The sequence below is a fragment of the Rissa tridactyla genome, chromosome 8 (assembly GCF_028500815.1).
Source record: "Rissa tridactyla isolate bRisTri1 chromosome 8, bRisTri1.patW.cur.20221130, whole genome shotgun sequence".
Classification (NCBI taxonomy): Eukaryota; Metazoa; Chordata; class Aves; order Charadriiformes; family Laridae; genus Rissa; species Rissa tridactyla.
This window is the reverse complement of record NC_071473.1, coordinates 52,906,864-52,925,362: the sequence shown is the minus strand read 5'-3', so window position 1 is coordinate 52,925,362 and position 18,499 is coordinate 52,906,864. Positions and strand designations below refer to the sequence as shown.

Genomic DNA, 18,499 nt, shown 5'->3' with positions numbered 1-18,499 from the left:
TTCCCCCCGCAAATAAATAGTAAACGTTGCTTAAATCGCCCCAGCGTGTTGTATTTCAAACGATTTCCCTTATAATTAGCCACGGAAGCCAACCCCAAGCGTACCTAGTCCGGCCGGGAAGGGGCAGGATCCCGCAGTGCCGGGCTGCAGAGCCGAAGTCAGGCTGAGAAAAATTAATATATTTAGGGAAAAAATTAGGGCACGGTTGAGGGAGTCTCGGATCTGCCGGGGAAAGGTTTAATTTTGGAGGAATCAGCGCGATGCTGGCCCCGCCGCGGCGGCCGGTCCGGCAACCGGCGGGGCCGGTCGCGGTCGTTGCGCGGCCGCGGAAAGCGCATCCCGAAGCGGCGGAAGGTACGCGGGAGGCCGCGGAAAACCCGTCCGAACCCCACCGAGACCGGCGAAACCCAAACCTTCCGCGGGAAGGAGCGGGCCGGCGCTGCGCGGCCGCGGGCGCTGCGCGCCGTTCTCCAGCCTCCGCGGCTCGACCTGCGGGTGGGTGCTCAAAGATACGCCTCTCACACAAAGACGGGCAGAGCATTTTAAAAATTTATTTACAAAGTTGTGTACAACACGAAGGGATAACATTTAGAATACATATATTCATTCATATATAAACAGACTTCTATAATAGAATGACAGCGTTTTCCTCCTTTGTTTTTTTTTTCTCCAAAATTCATTTTTTTTCTGTTCTTTCGTTTAATATTTAAAATTTCCCCCGCTTATTTTTCTTTTAATACATTTTTGTTTTTCTCGTTTGTTCGTTTATTTCGGATAAAACCGCTCGGAGCGCCGGAACCTTCAAAAAAAGTGAAAGTTCGCAGCTCCTAATCGCGACCGTCATTTCGCCTCTTTAGAAAAATAAAAACCCCGAAAGCAACGTCAGTGATTTTTGATACAAATATGTACAAGCGGCGGTGGCGAATGGGGGTGGGGGGGTGGTGGCCGATGGCCGCTGCTCGGAGCCCGCAGCCCGGGCGCCCGCGGAGCCCCGAGGGGGCGGCCGGCGGCGGGGCTGCAGAAACTCCTGCCCGGGGCTACTCGCCCGCCGAGGCTACTCGCCCGGGGCTACTGCGCCGGCCACTTGGCCTGCACGGCGGCGGCGGGGGCTGCGGGCTGCAGGAACTGCCCCGCGATGATGTTGGTAGGCACGCTGAGGATGGGGGCGATGGCGGCGGTGGTCCTGGCCAGCGCCAGCGGCTGGTGGGCCATCAGGGCCGACTGCACGGTGACGGGCGGCCGCAGGAAAGTCTGAGCGCTGGCGGCCGAGCTGGCGGCGGGGACGCCGATGATGTTCTCGATGCTGAAGGAGGGGCGGCTGCTGGGCTCCGACTTGACGATGGAGCCGGCGGCCCCCAGGCTGTTGAGCTGCAGCTGGAGGCTGGGGCTGAGCTGGGAGTTGAAGGCTTTGCGGCTGAGCTCGCTGGACGGCAGCAGCGGCACGGCCGGCGGCAGCATGGGCCCCACCGGGGGGATGTAGGGGTACTGCAGCGCGGCGGCGGCGGCCGCCGGGTGGGTGTAGGCGCCGGGGTGCAGCCCGTAGGGGCGGCCGTAGGGGCCGGCGAGGCCGTAGGCGCCGAAGCCCTGCATCATCAGCGCCGTCTGGTCCCGCAGATGCTCCTGCTGGTGCCGCTTGAAGCGCTTCCTGCGGCGGAGGAAGCTGCCGTTGTCGAACATGTCCTCGGACTGCGGGTCCAGCGTCCAGTAGTTGCCCTTGCCCGGGTTGCCGGGCTCCCGGGGGATCTTGACGAAGCAGTCGTTGAGGGAGAGGTTGTGGCGGATGCTGTTCTGCCAGGCGGGGAACTTCTCCCGGTAGTAAGGGAAGCGGTTGCTGATGAACTCGCAGATGCCGCTGAGCGTCAGCTTCTTCTGCGGGCTCTGCAGGATGGCCATGGTGATCAGGGCGATGTAGGAGTAGGGCGGCTTCACCAGGCTGCTCTTGGGCTTGCTCTGCCCCGCCGCCCCGCCGCCGCCGCCGCCGCTCGCCCCCTCCTCGCCGCCCCCCTTGCCGCCCTCGGCCGCCGCCTCGGCCGGGCTGCCGCTGCCGCTGCTGCCGCTCTCCGCGCCCGCGCCCGCCTCCGCGGGCAGCGCCAGCTCCGCCGCCTCGTCCAGCGGCAGGCGCGGCAGGGCGGCGGGGCTGCCGGCCTCGCCGTCGCTCTCCTTGCCCAGCCCGTCGTCTCCCTCGCCCACCACGTCGATATCCACATCCTCGGCCGCCGGGACGGCGGGACCGGACATGTCGCTGGCGCTGCCGCCGCCCGAAAGGGTCATCCCCGCTCGGCGGCGGCGGCGGCGGACGGGGCGCGGCGGCGGCGGGGCCTCCCGCCCGCACCCGGCGGGGCGGCGGGCTCCCCCCACGCCCCCCTCCCGCCGCTCCTCCGACCGGCCCCTGGGGCTAGACCCGAGCGGCCCGGCTGCCCCCCGCGGCCCCGTCCCCGCGGGGCATGGGGCGGCCGCGCCCGCTCCTCTCCCGTCCGCGGCGTCCCGCGGCGCGGGGCTGCCCTGGCCGCCCGGTCACCTCCGGCTGCGCGACCCGCTCCCGCCGCCGGGCATCGGGGATCAGGCGGCGACGATGGATCCCGACCGCCGCGATGGGCGCCCGCGGGCGCCGGGCATGGGGCCGCCGCCGCCGCGGCTCCGCGGGCACCCGCCGCTCCACCGCTCCGCTCCGCGGCCGCGGCCCCGCCGCGCACCGCTCCGCCGCCCTTGGCTGTTTTTTTTTTTCCTCTCCCTCTTTTTTTTTTGGTTTTTTTTTGGTTTGGTTTGTTCCTCCTCTCCTTTTTCCTTCTCTTTCCTGGTTTGGGGTTTTTTTTCCCCCCCTTGGCGGAGGGAGGGGACGGAGCTCCCGGTGGCCGGGCGGGGCGGGGGCAGGAGGCCGGGGCGTCGCGGGGCCTCGCTCGCCACTTTGGAAGCGCGGCGGTCCGGACTGCCTGATAGATTACTTTCCCGTTAAAGATATACTCGGAGGCGGCGCCACGTGACCGCGTGACGTCAGGCGCCCCGCCGTGAAGTCATGCAAAACTCGAGTTGTTTCATGGACTGTCAACAAAGAGCGGCGGCGGCTCCGCTCGGCCCGCCCGCCCCGTCGGGCCGCCCCGCTGGCCCCGGGACCCCGCCGCCCGCTCCCCGCGGAAAAGTTGCCGCGCCGGGACTCGCCGCCGCTCCCGGTGCGACGGGCCCGGAGACCGGCGCGGTGCCATCGGTAGCGGCCGCCCCGGCCCAGCGGATGCGCCGCCGTAATAGCGCTTAAAACCACCAAGTTTGGGCTCTGAAATCACTTTTCCGTGGTTTTCTATGTTTTTTTTTATTTTTATTTTTTTTTTTCAACAGCAGCACCAGCTGGGAACGGAAGATGAGAGAATGGCTATTGATTAATCTATTAGGTTAGTTGCAGGGAGAAATAAAAAAGACGTAAAATAACAAAGGGAAACTATAAATAAAGAAGCTTTTAGCCGGTTCCTTTTTTTTTTTCCCCTCTTTTTTTTTTTTTTTTTTTTTTTTTTCTTTTCCGCAGAGGTGTTAACGACTTAATCATTGCGGGCGTTAGCATATGAAAAAGTAGGAAATGAGGGAGTGTGTGTGAATGTGAGGACCGTATTGACGCGGCCCCAGGTAAGCCCCGGCCCGGGGAGAGGCGCCCGGCGGGGCGGGGGGGGGGCCCCGGCTGCCCACCCCTACCCCATTGCACCCAGGAGAAGGACCCCCCCCACCCGAGACATCGGCCGCGGGTGGCTCACGGGGCTTTGCTTTTTAATTCGTAGCCTCGTTCATTGTAATTCTCGCACGTGTTGTCGGATTTCGGGAAAGACAATTAAATGAAATTAGGAAAATGCCCCAGGAGCGAACGATTTCCCACGAGCGGTTCTGGCATCCCGCGGGGTTCCACTCCCCCACACCTCTCCCCACACCCCCAGCTCCGTTTTTACGCGTTTCCCGGCGGATCTCCGCGAACCGTGACCCTGGCCTCCGCACCCGCGCACCGCCCGCTCCCACGTATGCTCACACTCACACACCTACATGCACACTCACACTCACACACACCCCCACACTCACGCTGCCCCTTCCGCTGCATCCCGAAGCGTCTCCCGGGGAAAAGGGAGGAAAAAAGACCAACTCGGCAGCCCCCTGTTTCATTTGTTGCGCTTTTCTTCGTCACAATAAAAGTCAAATTAATTGATTCATACCATTAATTACGGCGCTTAGCGTGAAAAGAAACGTTTCCCCTCGATTAGGGCTCTATTGTGCTAATCCCGTGTTCAATCACTGCTGCCGGCTGGGCGGCCCCGCTCCGCGCTCCTCCGCGCCCCTCCGCGGGCCGGCCACGCTGCTGCCGCTCCCCAGGACTGCAGGTAGCCAAGTTTAGGAAAGTATTTGGGAGCCCACCCGGCTGGAAAGTATTTCGCAGCCCACCCGGGCGGAGTGGGAAGGGAAAAGGGCTTTTCTAAAAATGTGGAAACTTTCCCCGAAATATCCCGGGAGCCCCCGAACCCGGGGAAGTTCAAGGGCTGAAGGTGATCAGGAGCAGGGGCTGCAATAAAATAATTAAAACGGTCCATGCGGAGGTGGAAACCCACGATAATGACACCGCCAGAAATAGAAAGTGGGCGCCCATATAGACAGATAGATTTAGCAACAGGAGAAAAACAAACTGTATCGTCCGGATCGATACGGAGTCAAATAGAGACACGGCAAGCAGCGGGGAAAGGGAGGATGGAATAAGTTATGATAGAGAGGGAGAAATTAATTACAACTCAATTTGATTCTAATATGGCAAAGCAAGATCCTGGCTGCGAAGCGAGTTAAAAATAAATCCGGAGGCTGAGCCTCGGGGGTGGGGGATTGAGGAGGAAAGGCAGGGCTGGGGCAATTTCTGCTTCTGTAATCGTTTTAAAGGAAGGAGAAACCAAAGGTGTCCCCTTTCATCTCCTTAAGCCTATTACTTTCACTAATGAGTTATATAAATCGTTGACCTGACCTGGATTAAACCAGCAATTGTGGTTCGTTATAGACGTGCGGGGGTAAAGGGGCTCGCAGGAGAGGGGCTGCGGGTGAGAAATCCCGGCAAAATAAACACATCCAAGGGGACGCACACACACACACACACACACACACACACACACACACGCCCAGGCCGGGGCCGGAGCGGGGCGAGCGGCGGGGATGGAGCTGCGGGGACCCCGCCGGCCCCGGGGCCTGGACACTTCCCCCCCCACCCCAGGCCAGGCTTTTCACTAAAGATGCAGATTTTAAAATATATCTGTCTTTTTTTTTTTTTAAGGCCTCTATTTGCACGAGTTTTGTTTCTTTTTTCTTTTTTTTTTTTAATTTTCTTTTCCTTCTTTTTATTTTTTTATTTTTTTAATTGTAATAAATCGCCTGTAAAACCCGCAGACCTCAGTGTGAAACGAAATTGGTCATGTTTCCAAAACGGTTTCGGATTTATTTGTATTGGAAATGTATAAACATCCATTCTGTAAAAGGCAACACGTTTAATTAACGATGAGAGAGCAGTTAGGGGCAGAAAGCTAGTAAAATTGTGTGATAAATTTATGGCATTGTTAGCGTGCTTTTAATTATGGCTATTATGTTAATTATTTCACATTAGCATGGAGTTATCAGCAGCATGTCAGATTTAATCAAAACGAGCCTTTCTCTCGAAAATTGTGCTTTTCATTTGCCGCGAGGAGAACGGGGGGTCCCAAGCCGAAGCCGCTCCCCCAACCCCTTCTTTATTTATTTAAAAATAAATAAATTGAGGCTTTTTAAATGAGGACTTCCCATTGAAAAGAGTGGCTGGACGTGATCCGGGCTGGTGCAGGCGACAGATCCCTTTAGGCTACTGCGAGCAGCGCAGGGAGGCAGAGGAGAGAAGCGACGCTCTTGTTTTTTAGGAATTCACCATTTTCACCCCCTCCGGAGAAGGCACTTTATCATTTTGGATCATTCTGTCAAACAATATGATGTTGCTCATTTTTATCTGTCCCGTTTTACAAAGCCCCCGTTCGCGCTGCCGGCCAGGACAACACGCCTGAGTACAAAAGAATAAAAGAGACAAGCCGGGAGAATATAGGAGCGCTGCCTGGATCAAAAAGGAGGAAAGAGGAGGAGGTGTGTGTGAGTGTGCAAAAAAATAAATTAAAAAAAAATATATAAATTAAAAAAATATGTTGCCGGTTTGGGAGCAGCCGGCTGCGGGGCAGGCGGGGAAGTTTCGGGGGGTTCCGTCCGCGCCGAGGTGCGGAGCGGCCGCGGCCCCGCTCCCCTCCTCCGCGCCCGCGGAGAGCCGCGGGGAGCGCCTGGTGAATCCCGGCTGCTCTCCCGGCGCTGCAGCCCGGGCTCGGCCGCTCCGCGCAGCCCCGCGCAGCCCCCGGAGGAGCCCCCACGGGAGCGGGGGGCTGCGACCACGGCAGCTGCTGGCTTATTTTTAGAGCATTTCCATTCCTCCGGTTAATTTTAGATCGATTCATTATTTAGCCCCAGTTCGCCTTTAGGGAAACCTAAGCTGGGGGCGGCCGGTGCTCCGCGGCCGCGGGACTTTCCCCCATGCGGGCGGCGCGGCCGCGCAGGGGAGGGCGACTTCGGGACACCTCCCCCCCCCGCCCCCGTCTCGGGGCTGCCGCAAGGGGCGAGGGACTGGCGTATTTGCGCTGGCCATTTGCCTCCCTCTCTGCCTTGCCCTCCCCTGGGAGCTGAGCTGGGCGGTGGAGGGATGCTGGTGGAGGGGACCCGGCGGTGCTGGCTCTGCTCGGCTCACAGGGGACATTCCGGGATCCGACACGGGCAGGAACATCCCGGGGACCCGGCAAAACCAGGCGGCAGCGCTCAGGTGTGTCCCCATAACGCAGCCTCTTGGGACTCACAAAATAAACTCCAAAATCGTCCGAAGATCGGCGAGTACAGCGTGGAGATTCAGGTGCTTTACAAAGCGGGGAGAGAGCAAAATTAATCAAATAAGTTAAAATACAGAATTATTATTGGGCAAATGGGGCTGTGTGAGCAGAGGAACTCTGCCGCCTTTTGTGCAAGACAAAGTTAGCTGAGATCTGATTTGAAAAAAAAAAAAGAAAAAAAGGAAACCAAAAAAAAAAGGAAACCAAAACAGTTGGCAGTTGTTCAGTCAAAATTCATTTATTCTCCAGATTTTCATTTTGCAAATCCCCACCCAAACCAAAGGGACAGGTGTTCCCACTTTGTCCCTGCAAGTACCCTGTGCCCACTCTGCAGCCTCGCACAGCCCTGGGTGTCCTGGAAGGGCACCGCTAATGTCCCCATCTGTCTCCAACAAAACGGCTAAAATTCGTCCTCTAAAAACCCTGTCAAATCCCCGTCCCTGCAGGTGGCATAATAAATGCAAAGGAACAAAAAGCAGAGGCAAGTCTCAAAAAAATCCTTTAAATTTGCTTTATTTGAAGGGAAGGGATGGGTGGGAAGGGGTGACCCTGGGTGGGAAGGGGTGACCCTGGCCCAGCTCTGGGGGTGACAGCGATGGTGGCAGCGGTGGTGCTCCTGCTCCACATGCAGCAGCGATGCCGGGATGCGACATCCTCACCCTCCGGCTTATGGGAATGGGAAGGGTTGCACTCGGGCCATTGCTGCTCCTTCAAAACCCAGGGATATCCCCATGCATGGTGGGAGAGGGGAGGCTCAATGGGCTCGGGAGGGAAGATACATTTTATATGAAGACGCCTTTATTTGTCTGAGGAGGAGGAGTAAATCAACACGACAGAATATTTTTCCCTTCATCTATGCATGGCCCAAAGCGATGGTGCAAACGGTGCCGATTGGGCAGCAAACATGGGGACATTCCTCAAAAAGAGGGGGCACAACCCAAGAAGAAGGGATTCAACTCAAAATAAGGGTTGGCAGAGAGGCAGCGGTGGAAGCTTGTTTCAAACCGCTGCCCGTGTGTGTTTTTATACTGACTTTGCAGGTAGGCAGGAGGTGTGAGGAAGGCACAGCAGTTTTTTTCTCAGTTGTTCCTCTTGCCCGTGAGTTGTAAATGGCTGAGCAGAAGCGAAGAGGATTTCCAGGGGGGTGAGGAAATCCCTTTGCCGAAAGCAGCTTCGCTGGGAGCCCTCCATGGGCTGGCCCGGACACCTCTGTCCCAGCGTGAAGCCAACGCCTGCTTAACCCAGAGACACTCCCGTGATATTTTGCACATCGTCAGAGCGCCCAAGGAACACCACGAGCTGATTCAGGATTTATTTTTATTAATCAGCTCAGCCAGGACATGGCGGGGAGCCGGCTCCCCCTCTGCATGCTCTCATGCTTCCCAGGGCTTCGTTTGTTTGTTTTTTCCAGGATAGTTTTGTAAGCCATTCCTCTGGCTCGTGTATAACACCCTGGATTCCCTTTATTAAGCACGGAAAGACAAGCAGTGAATTATCGCTGTTGTTAATAAAATTACTCTGCTAATATTTTTCCCCAACACATTGAATATTATTGATACGTACAGGATGAAACCCCTCCTGACGCCGGCGGCCGGCACAGGGCCCATGCATCACCGCAGCTCCATGTACACCATCCAAATGGTGCCTTGGTGGGGCGTAAGTGGTGCACAGGCCTTTTATGGGCCTTCTGCAGAACGGTGAATTTTACCCAAAATGCAGGTTAAAACCCATGCTAGGTATTAATGTAATCAGGTCCATAATCTCTCTATCAAAAACTCCCCGAGCACCTCTTCACCTGCTAAAACCAGGTAGCTCCTTTTTCTGGAGAGTGCTGTAACGCAGTTTAGGGGACTCTCTGCTTTTTTTTCTGTAAGGAAAATACGCATTGCTAAACCCCTCCAAGTCCTGGCTTAGGGGCAGAGGAAGGGGTGTCACCAAAGGGCCATCCTGACTTGCCACATATCTGCTCTGGTCCAACATTTTCCTCTAAATACAACCTTCTAAATACAGAACTGAATTATTGCAATTTTTCTATGAAAAGTGGGTGCCCTTCACGAACGTCTTGGAAACAGAACCAGCAGCTTCAGAAAGAAAAAACTCTGTTGTTTTTTGTTTTTTTTTTCAAAAATCCATTTTTTGGCCCAAAATATTTTTTTTTCTTATTTTTTGAGGCAACGTGCATCATTTCCAGCAGAGCTGCTTCCTGCTGTTCCCCGCAAAGCTTCTTTCTCAGTTTGACCGTTAGGATACTTCCGTGAATTCAGTTTAGATCCTTCACCTTATTAGAGGAACCTTTATTAAACCTTTTATTAAAGGATTTTAATGCCTTCCAAGGCATGTTGTAAAACCCTACAGATTTCAGAAGCTTCTTTGAGGGAAGTGCAGAGCCCGGATGAGCATTTCCAGCACTTGCGTCATGACAGCACGCGTTGGCAACTCAGCTCAAGCCTAGGACGGGATGGGTAAAACCAGGGAGGGTTTTAATTTTGACAAAAATAATTAAAGGGTGGTATTTACAATTGAAAGGGGAGGATGCGAAGAATTGGTGTTTATTCCTTAAACGTCAACAACATTATTTTTTTTGTTGGATTTCCTGCTTTTGCCCAAGTAAGAATGGTTTCCAAGAGGAATTCCAGCTAAGGAGGTGATGAAACAGTGTATTGAGCTTGTCAGGCAGTATTTACAGTCTGTAAATAAAGCTTATTTAGGGGCTCTTGTTAAAATATTACATGATGGAGGAGTTCAACAGGCATGTTTAAATGGATTCTAAGCAACTGGGCAGAGAGAAAATATGTCTGTGGGACCATGAAACATTTATCTGTCCAGAAGGAGAGGGGAAAAAAAAGCCAGGAATGATCTATCATAAGGGAGGAAATCTGCACCTCGGCATTTGCCAAAATGTCTTAATTGCTTTGTAAACTCATCTAAATAAATAAAACGTGGAAGGCTGTCGCAGCTCTCTGCTACGTGGTCTACGTGGCAGGGGATAAAAGCGCTAATCCTGCCCAGGGCTGGGCTCGCTCCTGTCCCGGGGCTGCTGGGGGGGGTTTATCCCAGTTGGTGGGGGACGGTGGGGAGGTTTCACGGCTCTGGGCTTGGAGGGGGTCACGGGGGTGTCCAGGGGCTGCTGTCCCACCGTTTGGGCAGCTGATGTGGGGAGCGATGCCCTCCGCCAGCCCTCGGCCATGGACAGGAGCCACTCAGGCAGCGTTCGGCTCTGCTGGAAACTCTCACAGCTGTCGTGGCTCCTCTTTATTCAGTTTTTTTTACTGCTGCATGTAAGTTTTACTGGTGAAAATGGTTCTGTGCGATACTTGTAGATCATTTACTTGGAGGACTCATGCAGCACAGGTGTAAGAGGACTCTTACTGTTTCCCTGAGTTTATTTACATTTAAAACTTTCCAATTTGTAGGGTTTTTCCCCACTTCCCCTGGGAAAATATTCCACCGCCTACAAGACACTTCTTGTAGTTGGTCTACACAGGCCATTTATTAATTTTACCTCATTACTGCTTGTTACACCTCTTAGCACCAATGCAGAGTTAATGTTCATTCATAATAAGAAGACATTTGTGCTGACATAAAGCTTTCAAGCCAGTGATCTCAAAACACTGACCGAAAATGAATGAATTTAACTTGTGCGACTCATTTAACTACGGAAAAGCGTTTTTGTTCCCCAGTGCTGCAAGGGAAGATACTGGGGTTCACGGGAAGCAACCCCAGTTAGTGCCCAACACTCAGGTGTGTCCTCATGGGATTGCACCCTCACCCTTCTGCAGGCTCTGCCAAGTCCTCCTCGTCCTCATCCTCATCCTCATCCTCATCCTCATCCTCATCCTCATCCTCATGATGGTTTGACTCGATGATCCTAAAGGTGCCTTCCAACCTAGATGATTCTATGCTTGTATGATCCCCGGCTTTTATCCTCTGCCCTGCTCCAAATAACTGGAGAGGTGGCTTTCCTCCTCAAAATCGAAATGAGACAGTTTCTCAGGGCACGAGGACAGGCTGTATTTCACCCTAAGAGCATTGGGACCCCAAAGCGCAGGTAGCTGGACCACGGCAATGAAAAGGACTTGCTGGATTCATTTCCAATAAGCTCTTATTTGGTCCTCCATGGCTCTGGTGTTGGAGGTTAGCGACTGATGCCTGAGAGCAGGCTCTGCCCTCTCCAGCCTTTCCTGAACTGCCCAGAAATAGGAAAGGGCTGCAGTTTTTCAAAGGTGAATGTAGTTGTTGGGTCCCTATGAGCTGTTGGGACTGAGATGGCGTCAGGTCAGATCCTGGTGCTGTTTCAGGATGGGGTAAAGCTTGCACAGGGTTGGCAGGCGAGGACGTGGCTCCTCTCTTATGCATTTGGTTTATTTCTGGAGTAGAAATGACTTCCATCTACCCCTACAGCCCACAGTTACAGGTCCGGCTTTGCTAGATCTGTCAGGATCTTCCTCTGAGCAAAGGGATGAACTTCCTGAATATTCTTCCAGCCCTATAGCCCATGTTTCCAGAATTACTTGGCATAGCATTTAAACCATGTAAATTAATGGGACTTAAATATGTGCTTCAAGCTACCTGTATTCTGAAGCTGAACTAGAGTTTCATTTTCCAGATAAGTCTTGTTAAAATTTTTAAGGTAAATTTTCATCTTCATATATATATGAAATATGACAGTTCTTCCTTCCTTGCTTTCTCCTGATAGGTTTTACCATTTCATATTCATTTGTTAGTGAACCTCGACCTGGAGCAATGGTCATTCCTGTATTGAAGCCACAGCCAACGCAGCTCCGGAGTAAATTCTATGGCGCTGGAAGGGTCCTGCAGGGCTGGTTTGAGTTAAGGCGTGTTTGCTCACCGAGAGATGATGACCGGAGGATGCTCACAGCTGAGACTTTGTCACAGTATCCTGCCCGTTCGCCTTCTGTTAACCACTAACTAATGGCTCGGTCCTGCATCCCTCAGGCGGACAAAGAAGGACATTTTCTCAGAAAGATGGGCCAGGTCCTGAACAATGTCACTCATGTGGTTGCTTCCATTACACAATTATTTGCATGAATAAGAGTGTAAGGATTGGTAAGGATTTTTTGGGCTCTCGTTCTGGGAAGGACATATGTCTAGCATAGCTTTAGCTAACATGTCCTGCATGTTTTACGTGTTTCTTATGTGTGCGAAATGTAATATACTTATATGTTTCGGAGTCATGTATTTAGATATGATCTCATATAAGTTTGGCAGATAAATATGTTCATATCATATAGCACCGACATACTTATTTTCACTTAGGACTGCTTGTATTCTAGGACTCCTTTCTGTGCTTGGTGGAGTCAGCACAAGCCTTCTTGTTGGCTTAGCTGGAACATAATTAGGTCCAAATTTTCCCTTCAAATTGCAGCCATCTGTTTGAAAGAAAAACATTCTATGCAACATAACCATTATGTTTAAGTCCAACGTTAATGTTAGATATGGATCCATCCTGTCAATGGCAAAAAGATTTATGCCTGTCTGTATGAGACTAGATAACCCCTTGAAACGGGAACGATGTTTTGGTTTCTATCTGCCCATGACACTGCTGCGACCGGTCTCTGGGGTCTTAGTCCTTCAAAGAATGATGTGAAGCACCTGAGCTGCAGCCCAGGTGAACAGCAATTCCCTTTGCCAACAACTTTGTGCAACTTGCTGGCAGAATTACCAGGACGGAAATCTCTCCTTAAATTTACCTTTTTTGCACATCACTTGCCTGAATTCATGAAGCTGAGGAGGAGGAAGAGGCGGGAAGAGGAACGTCCTGATTCTGAAGAAGCTACCACTCTGAAAATGGAGAGGTTTAAAAAAAATTCAAGAGGAGAAATTAAATAAATAAATGCTGGGTATAGAAGTCAAACACACTGTGCCCGACGGGAGAGCAGCACTTTAATGGCATAATTAGGGAACAATCTCGCTGAAAGGTCTCTGTGCTCGCTGCCCCTTGGTACCTTCCTGTGCTTCTACGGTGCAAGATTTGTTCCCGGCTTCTTCTGGTAAAGTTTATAGATGCAACTTTAAAAAAAAGGGGGAGTATTTTCTGCAATTATTCGTTAACCAATCTACGGCAGTAAATTATGCCCTAGCCCCGTGCCTTTCTGTTTAACACGAATCAGATGAGAGCTTCATATTTAGTTTAATAAACCGTAATTTCTGGCAAAGGTAACTGTCACCTTTTGTTTCATTCTGCGCGTTTATTTTTCAAGCACCAGAGCTGACCTCCGAACTCAATCTGCACTTGCCTATTGATGCATAAATATCTGTAATATCACAGTAAATTAAATTCAGTTTTAAAGGGTTTCTATTTAACAATCTGTCAGAACTTTCACAGCATTTGATTTCTAGTTTCCTCTGTCCACTGACAGGTTTATCTCAATATGGCTTGATTAATGAAACCTTTTATTTGGAGTAAGCATACCTATTATTACCATAATCTCTTAATGCTTGCTTAGGCAACATTGTGCTCTGACAGCAGGACTCCAAAAACTTCCAGCCCCTTCGCTGCTTGGCAGAGTGAGCAGCGAGATTTGGGGGCTGGGGAAGGGACAGCACTGTCCCGCTCTGCACTTTTGGGGATGTTTGCAAAATCAAGCAGTTTCCCAGTTTGGCAGATCTGGAAATGTTATTTTCATGGAGGCTGGTGTTAAACATACCTTAATACAAAGCATTTTTACTTAAGATTAGCAAATGTACATTTCATTTGTGATTAGTCTTATCCTGGGCATGCAATGGGTGTTCTAAAGAGAAGTTCTTAAGGAGAATTTGTTGAATTTAGAGAAAAAGTACTATAGCAGCATAGCCTAGAGAAGTTTGTATAGATTTGGATGTCGGAGTCATTGACTTCTAATCCTTGGTTTTCCTATCAGATGGCTCCAAGTAAATCACTTCATCTCTCTGGGCTGTACTCCCATCTCGCTGATGATCATGAGTAACAGAGTAAATAGAGTTACACCCATGGAAGGCAGAGTAAAACTGCAACAGATGAGAGAAAAGTTGGGGCAAAACATCCCTATTTTTCTCTGTTGAGTGGGAATAATAACACTTACTTACTGCACAGGAGGGTTTGGAAGTGGAATTACCGACTCCAGCATGCCTTCAGCACGCAGCATTGCTGTTGCCACCACGGATTGCTCTGCAGCAGTGACTCGGATGAAAGACGAGGTGCTTTGATACCCTAAACGAGACAGAATGCAAGGAAGTGACCAGCAGGTTTCCTGCAAGATTTTTAAATTTAGACACGTTAAGGAGAACTGCGCCTTTCCCCAGGCTCCCCAAGGATTACGCTACTTCCCAGCTCCTACGGGCAGTGGGGGAACTTGCAGCCCCGCAGAGAGCACTGGGAGCTCTGACACCAACTTTAGCAGGGCCAGGGTTCACCGGGAATTTCATCCCTTTCTTGTTCTTACTTACAGCTGGGGTTTGGGCTTTTTTTTGCAAACTGCTCCTCCCTGGGCCTTCTTTGCTTAAGACCTGATTGTCAGACTCTGTCAGGTTCTGCAGAATCCAGAGCTTCTGGAAATGAAGAGCCCACCTCCCAGCTTGACCACCTGAAAAGCGATCGAGTAACCTAGCTGGGCTCTAACAGCTGGGCTACCTCCAGTTTCCAGGGACACCCTTTGCCTTTCGCTCCCCAACATCTCCAAGGGACTCTCTGCTTGAAGCCCACATCCCGCCGGAGTCAGGGACGAAGGTCCCCCCAGTGTGAGTGAGGATTTGATTGCTGTGCGTGCCAACGTAAGGATCACACGCGCAAGGTGTCACACATGATGTGTCCCTCCAAACAGTCACAAATCCCTTTTGCGCAGAATTTTAAAGCACTTCCATGTCAGCATTATGTAACTATCAGAGATGAGAACAATTTTTAATGTGATTTGCGCACTTGTTTCTGCAGAATTAAAATATTTCAAGAGGCTTATTTCATTAAGACAATAATCAGCATCAGGAAATACATTCTCAGTTCTGCGCTTACACCCAGAGAGGCACTGTCGTTCCTATATAAATAACTCACGTATAAGGATTATATTTATCTATCAGTGGACACAATGAGCACACACAAAAGCATATGCACTACTTTGCACATATCTACGCGATCGCAGAATATTGTCACGGTATAAAAAGTTGGAGAAACTCATTAGAAGCAGATAGTATATCTTCAATCAATAAATGCAATATGGCTCAATGGCACTGCATACAACGTGTGCTCCTGCAGTACCAGGAGCAGCATTTTCAATACACGAATGCTTTCGATTGTCATAAAAATGTTTATTTGCTAGAAAGTGCAGACTCCTGCTCATGCAACCTTCCTTGTAGAATTATTATAATTCTCCAACACGTTTCAGACTTTTTGGGTTGTTTCGCACTCTGCTTTTTAACCTTCAACAACAAATATTGTTGTATCATGAAGACAGCAAATCCAAACAATTACATATGTAGTCCAAAGGCATACACAAGAAAATCAATATTTGACATCTTTGCAACTCCCTCTTTGGAGCAGCGCTCAATAGCTCTTATTCATTATACACTTATATCTCTTTCAGATTCGCCTTTGTCACCAGAAACCCATTTTTTTTTCTCCTTTGACTTCCACATAACTTCTTTGCCCTGTACTTTTACAGATGCCTTCTGGCTATAAATACTAATGAAATCTCTTTGCTTAATTCAATTTTGCTGGTACACTTACAGTTATGACCTAACTTTCCCACGAGAGAGACTGATTGAACATTCCAATACCTTATGGATGGGAGCAAACACTCCACAGAACTGGACTGACAATTTCCATAATTATAGAATTCACAGCCTAATGACCTTAAAAAACAATAAAAAGATCTCTTGTTAATTCCATTTCTGTTACTGACATTCAAGATATTTCATTTTTCACAGGACAACAAATTTACTTTTTATTTTCAAAAGAGCAGTCTATCCTTTTACCCTAGATTAAATTTTCTGAATATTGAAGGATTTCATTGAATATTTAGCATTTCTTTGTCTTTTAAAAGTTAGAATATTTATGATCCTTAGAATGCTTCTGACTGATTTATAGCAATCAATTATAAGAGTGCGTTTTCAAATAGCCCTTTTAAAAATGAAGAATAGAATAATTAAAAAGATCAGAAGTCCTCCCTTGCATATAATTATTTCATTATTTCATTACAGTGCAGAAATTGTTTTTGCTGACTGCGAACAATTTTAATTGAGCAAAATCTGTATTAATATACGATAGCAAGCAGTTCTTCCTAAGAAATAAGATCACTAATTGCCTAAATTTTTATTCAGCACAGTGAGCCTTAAAAGCCACATTGTAATATAAACCTAATCACTAGGTGCAGCGGATACCTTTGCCATAGTGGAGACATTCCCAAAGCATAACCTTGCTGTACAGCTAATTTATTCCTTCAACAGGTTTATTGCCGCATGAAACATTTGTTTGGGTGCTGTTTTGTCGCCGGCTGGGAGCAGAGAGCTTTGCTGCCAGCCTGCCCATCCCTGCTCAAGCAAGGTTGCCCATGCCACACGGCTCATGCCACGTATGGCCACCTTGTCCCCATGTTTTGGTGGGGACGCTGCCATGGGTGGCTGTGTGCCTGGCCTACATTGTTCTTGGCTGGAGGGGTTCAAGGCCAGGTTGGATGGGGCTTGGAGCAACCTGGGCTGGTGGGAGGTGTCCCTGCCCAGGGCAGGGGGTGCCACTGGGTGGGCTTTAAGGTCCCCTCCAACTCTAGCCATTCCATGACTCTATGACTCTATGAACTTAATCAGAGACACTTTTTTAGAATGAAGCAAAGTCTTTTTAATAAAAGATAACACCTTAGCTGGCACAGCGCCGGGCAGACAGCTTGCAATAGCTTCTGCCTAAAGTCTCTGAGCTTGGCAAGAGGAGCGTGCGAGTCCGCCTCAGAGGCAGCACGGTGCCTGGAAGTGCAGATGGGGCGTTATCAGGAAATGGTCGCTGCAGGGGAAATCTGGAGTTTGTCTGATGTGCAAGTTTCTCCTGTCATGGCATAGTTGCTTCCGGGGTGCTGGGGGAAGCTGCAAATGGGGCTGCTGCTGGTCTGTGAATAAGAGCCTTTGTCAGTGCTCAGCTATGACCCCCCCACTCTCAAAGACTGGCTGAAGCCCATCCAAAGGAGAGAAGTGGAAATTAAAGATGAAATGCTGGGCCGCTGCAGCAGCCTTAATATAGTGCCTGAATGGGAAAGAAAAGATTTATAATTACCTCAAAGTGAGGCTGGAATTTTCCTCCTGAGCTCGTTGCTTCCCAGTCCCACTGTGAAGTCTTAAATGCAGTTTTGGTGCCACATTAACACTGTAGCGGTAAAGTAAGAACAGTAGAAGTACTAGTACCAATAACACCCGGCAGCAATCAAACACAGCCACATTAAGGATTGCCTGGCGGCACATGTGATGTATCCCTCTGCTATTCTGTAGTGGCAGCCCTCAGGTACATAGTTATAATTCCTGAGAGAGGCAGGCTCTGGAGATGACAGACCGAGTAGTTACAATCTATCATGAAAAATTTTCAAGGATGAGTTAATGATTTTGTGCAATTTCCAGACCAGTTAGCGGAAGACTGGGAGGCTGGAAGCTGGAGTTTCCCTGGGCCACAGCTCTCCAGGAACAAATAACTTTTTGCCTTGTGCCTCAGTTTCCACATCTATAAAATGAGTAAAGATCCCGCCTTTTCTGTGAAATGATTTAAATCTATTTCAGAAAAGCACTGTATAGGAAATACCCCAGAGCAGGAAAGGGGGATTATAATCAAGCCAACCCCTCCTGAAGCAAAATCAGTGCTAAAACTAGTCCTAGGTAAATGCATTTGTTACTGCTGAACAGCTATATTCCATGCTTGCCTGAAGAAGGTAGACACTATAAGACAGGGAACATGTCTTTCTTTCTTAGTGACTTTGATGTCTGATATCTATGCCCAAGTGGATACATGGGCATTTACATCTCAAGTATCCCGATCCTCCTAACTCAGCCCCGCTCCCACGCAGCTAAAATTCATTTTTGGCATCCAAGCGAGATATGCACAGTAAGCCAAGCTATTGATGGTGGAAAACAGGCCACTTTGTGTCCACTGGCCCAGTTTGTGCACAGGACATGGTCACACACACCATCCCAGCGGGGAAACGACTAATGCAGGATTGAACTGGGGCAAATTTACTATCCTCTTCTGCAGGTGGAGGTGGGAAATACTGGATATTTCTTTTATACATGCTTGTTTCTAGCTGAGGTCTGCTGCTGCATGCGTGGTTTTCATGCACATGAGCTCACTTCCCAGGTGAGCTCTGCTCTGCTGTGGGCTTCCCTGGCGATGGCCATCGCAAAATACAACTCCACAAACACCACATCAGTGCAATTTCCTTCCCAGTCTCCACCAGGGTGGTTTGCAGAGGTCTGAAGCTTAGTTTCCCAGCCTGTAACAAACTGCTAACTCTTCCAGGCATTGGCTGAAAAGCTAAAAAGTTGGGAAAGAGCCTCAGTGACTCCACAGGCCATCCCTCCTGGGTATTCGCTGGAGCTGCTGGCACCCAGTACCCTGCTCCCTGGGCACCAGCCCTGCGAGGCTGGCCCTCGCAGCTCTCTGGGACCCTGGC

At 50.3% G+C, this 18,499-nt stretch overlaps 1 protein-coding gene across 1 annotated transcript; it reads right to left on the bottom strand.

Moving 5' to 3' along the window:
- Nucleotides 1–536: 536 nt before the first annotated feature.
- On the bottom strand, nucleotides 537–2,357 carry FOXD3 (forkhead box D3). Its single transcript, XM_054212197.1, has one exon. The coding sequence runs from the start codon at nucleotides 2,269–2,271 to the stop codon at nucleotides 1,069–1,071; it is 1,203 nt and encodes a 400-aa protein (XP_054068172.1). The 5' UTR covers nucleotides 2,272–2,357; the 3' UTR covers nucleotides 537–1,068.
- Between the last annotated feature and the right edge of the window lie 16,142 nt (nucleotides 2,358–18,499).

Coding starts and splice junctions, on each gene's coding strand:
- FOXD3 (XM_054212197.1), bottom strand. CDS start 2,271: ATGACCCTTTCGGGCGGCGGCAGCGCCAGCGACATGTCCGGTCCCGCC.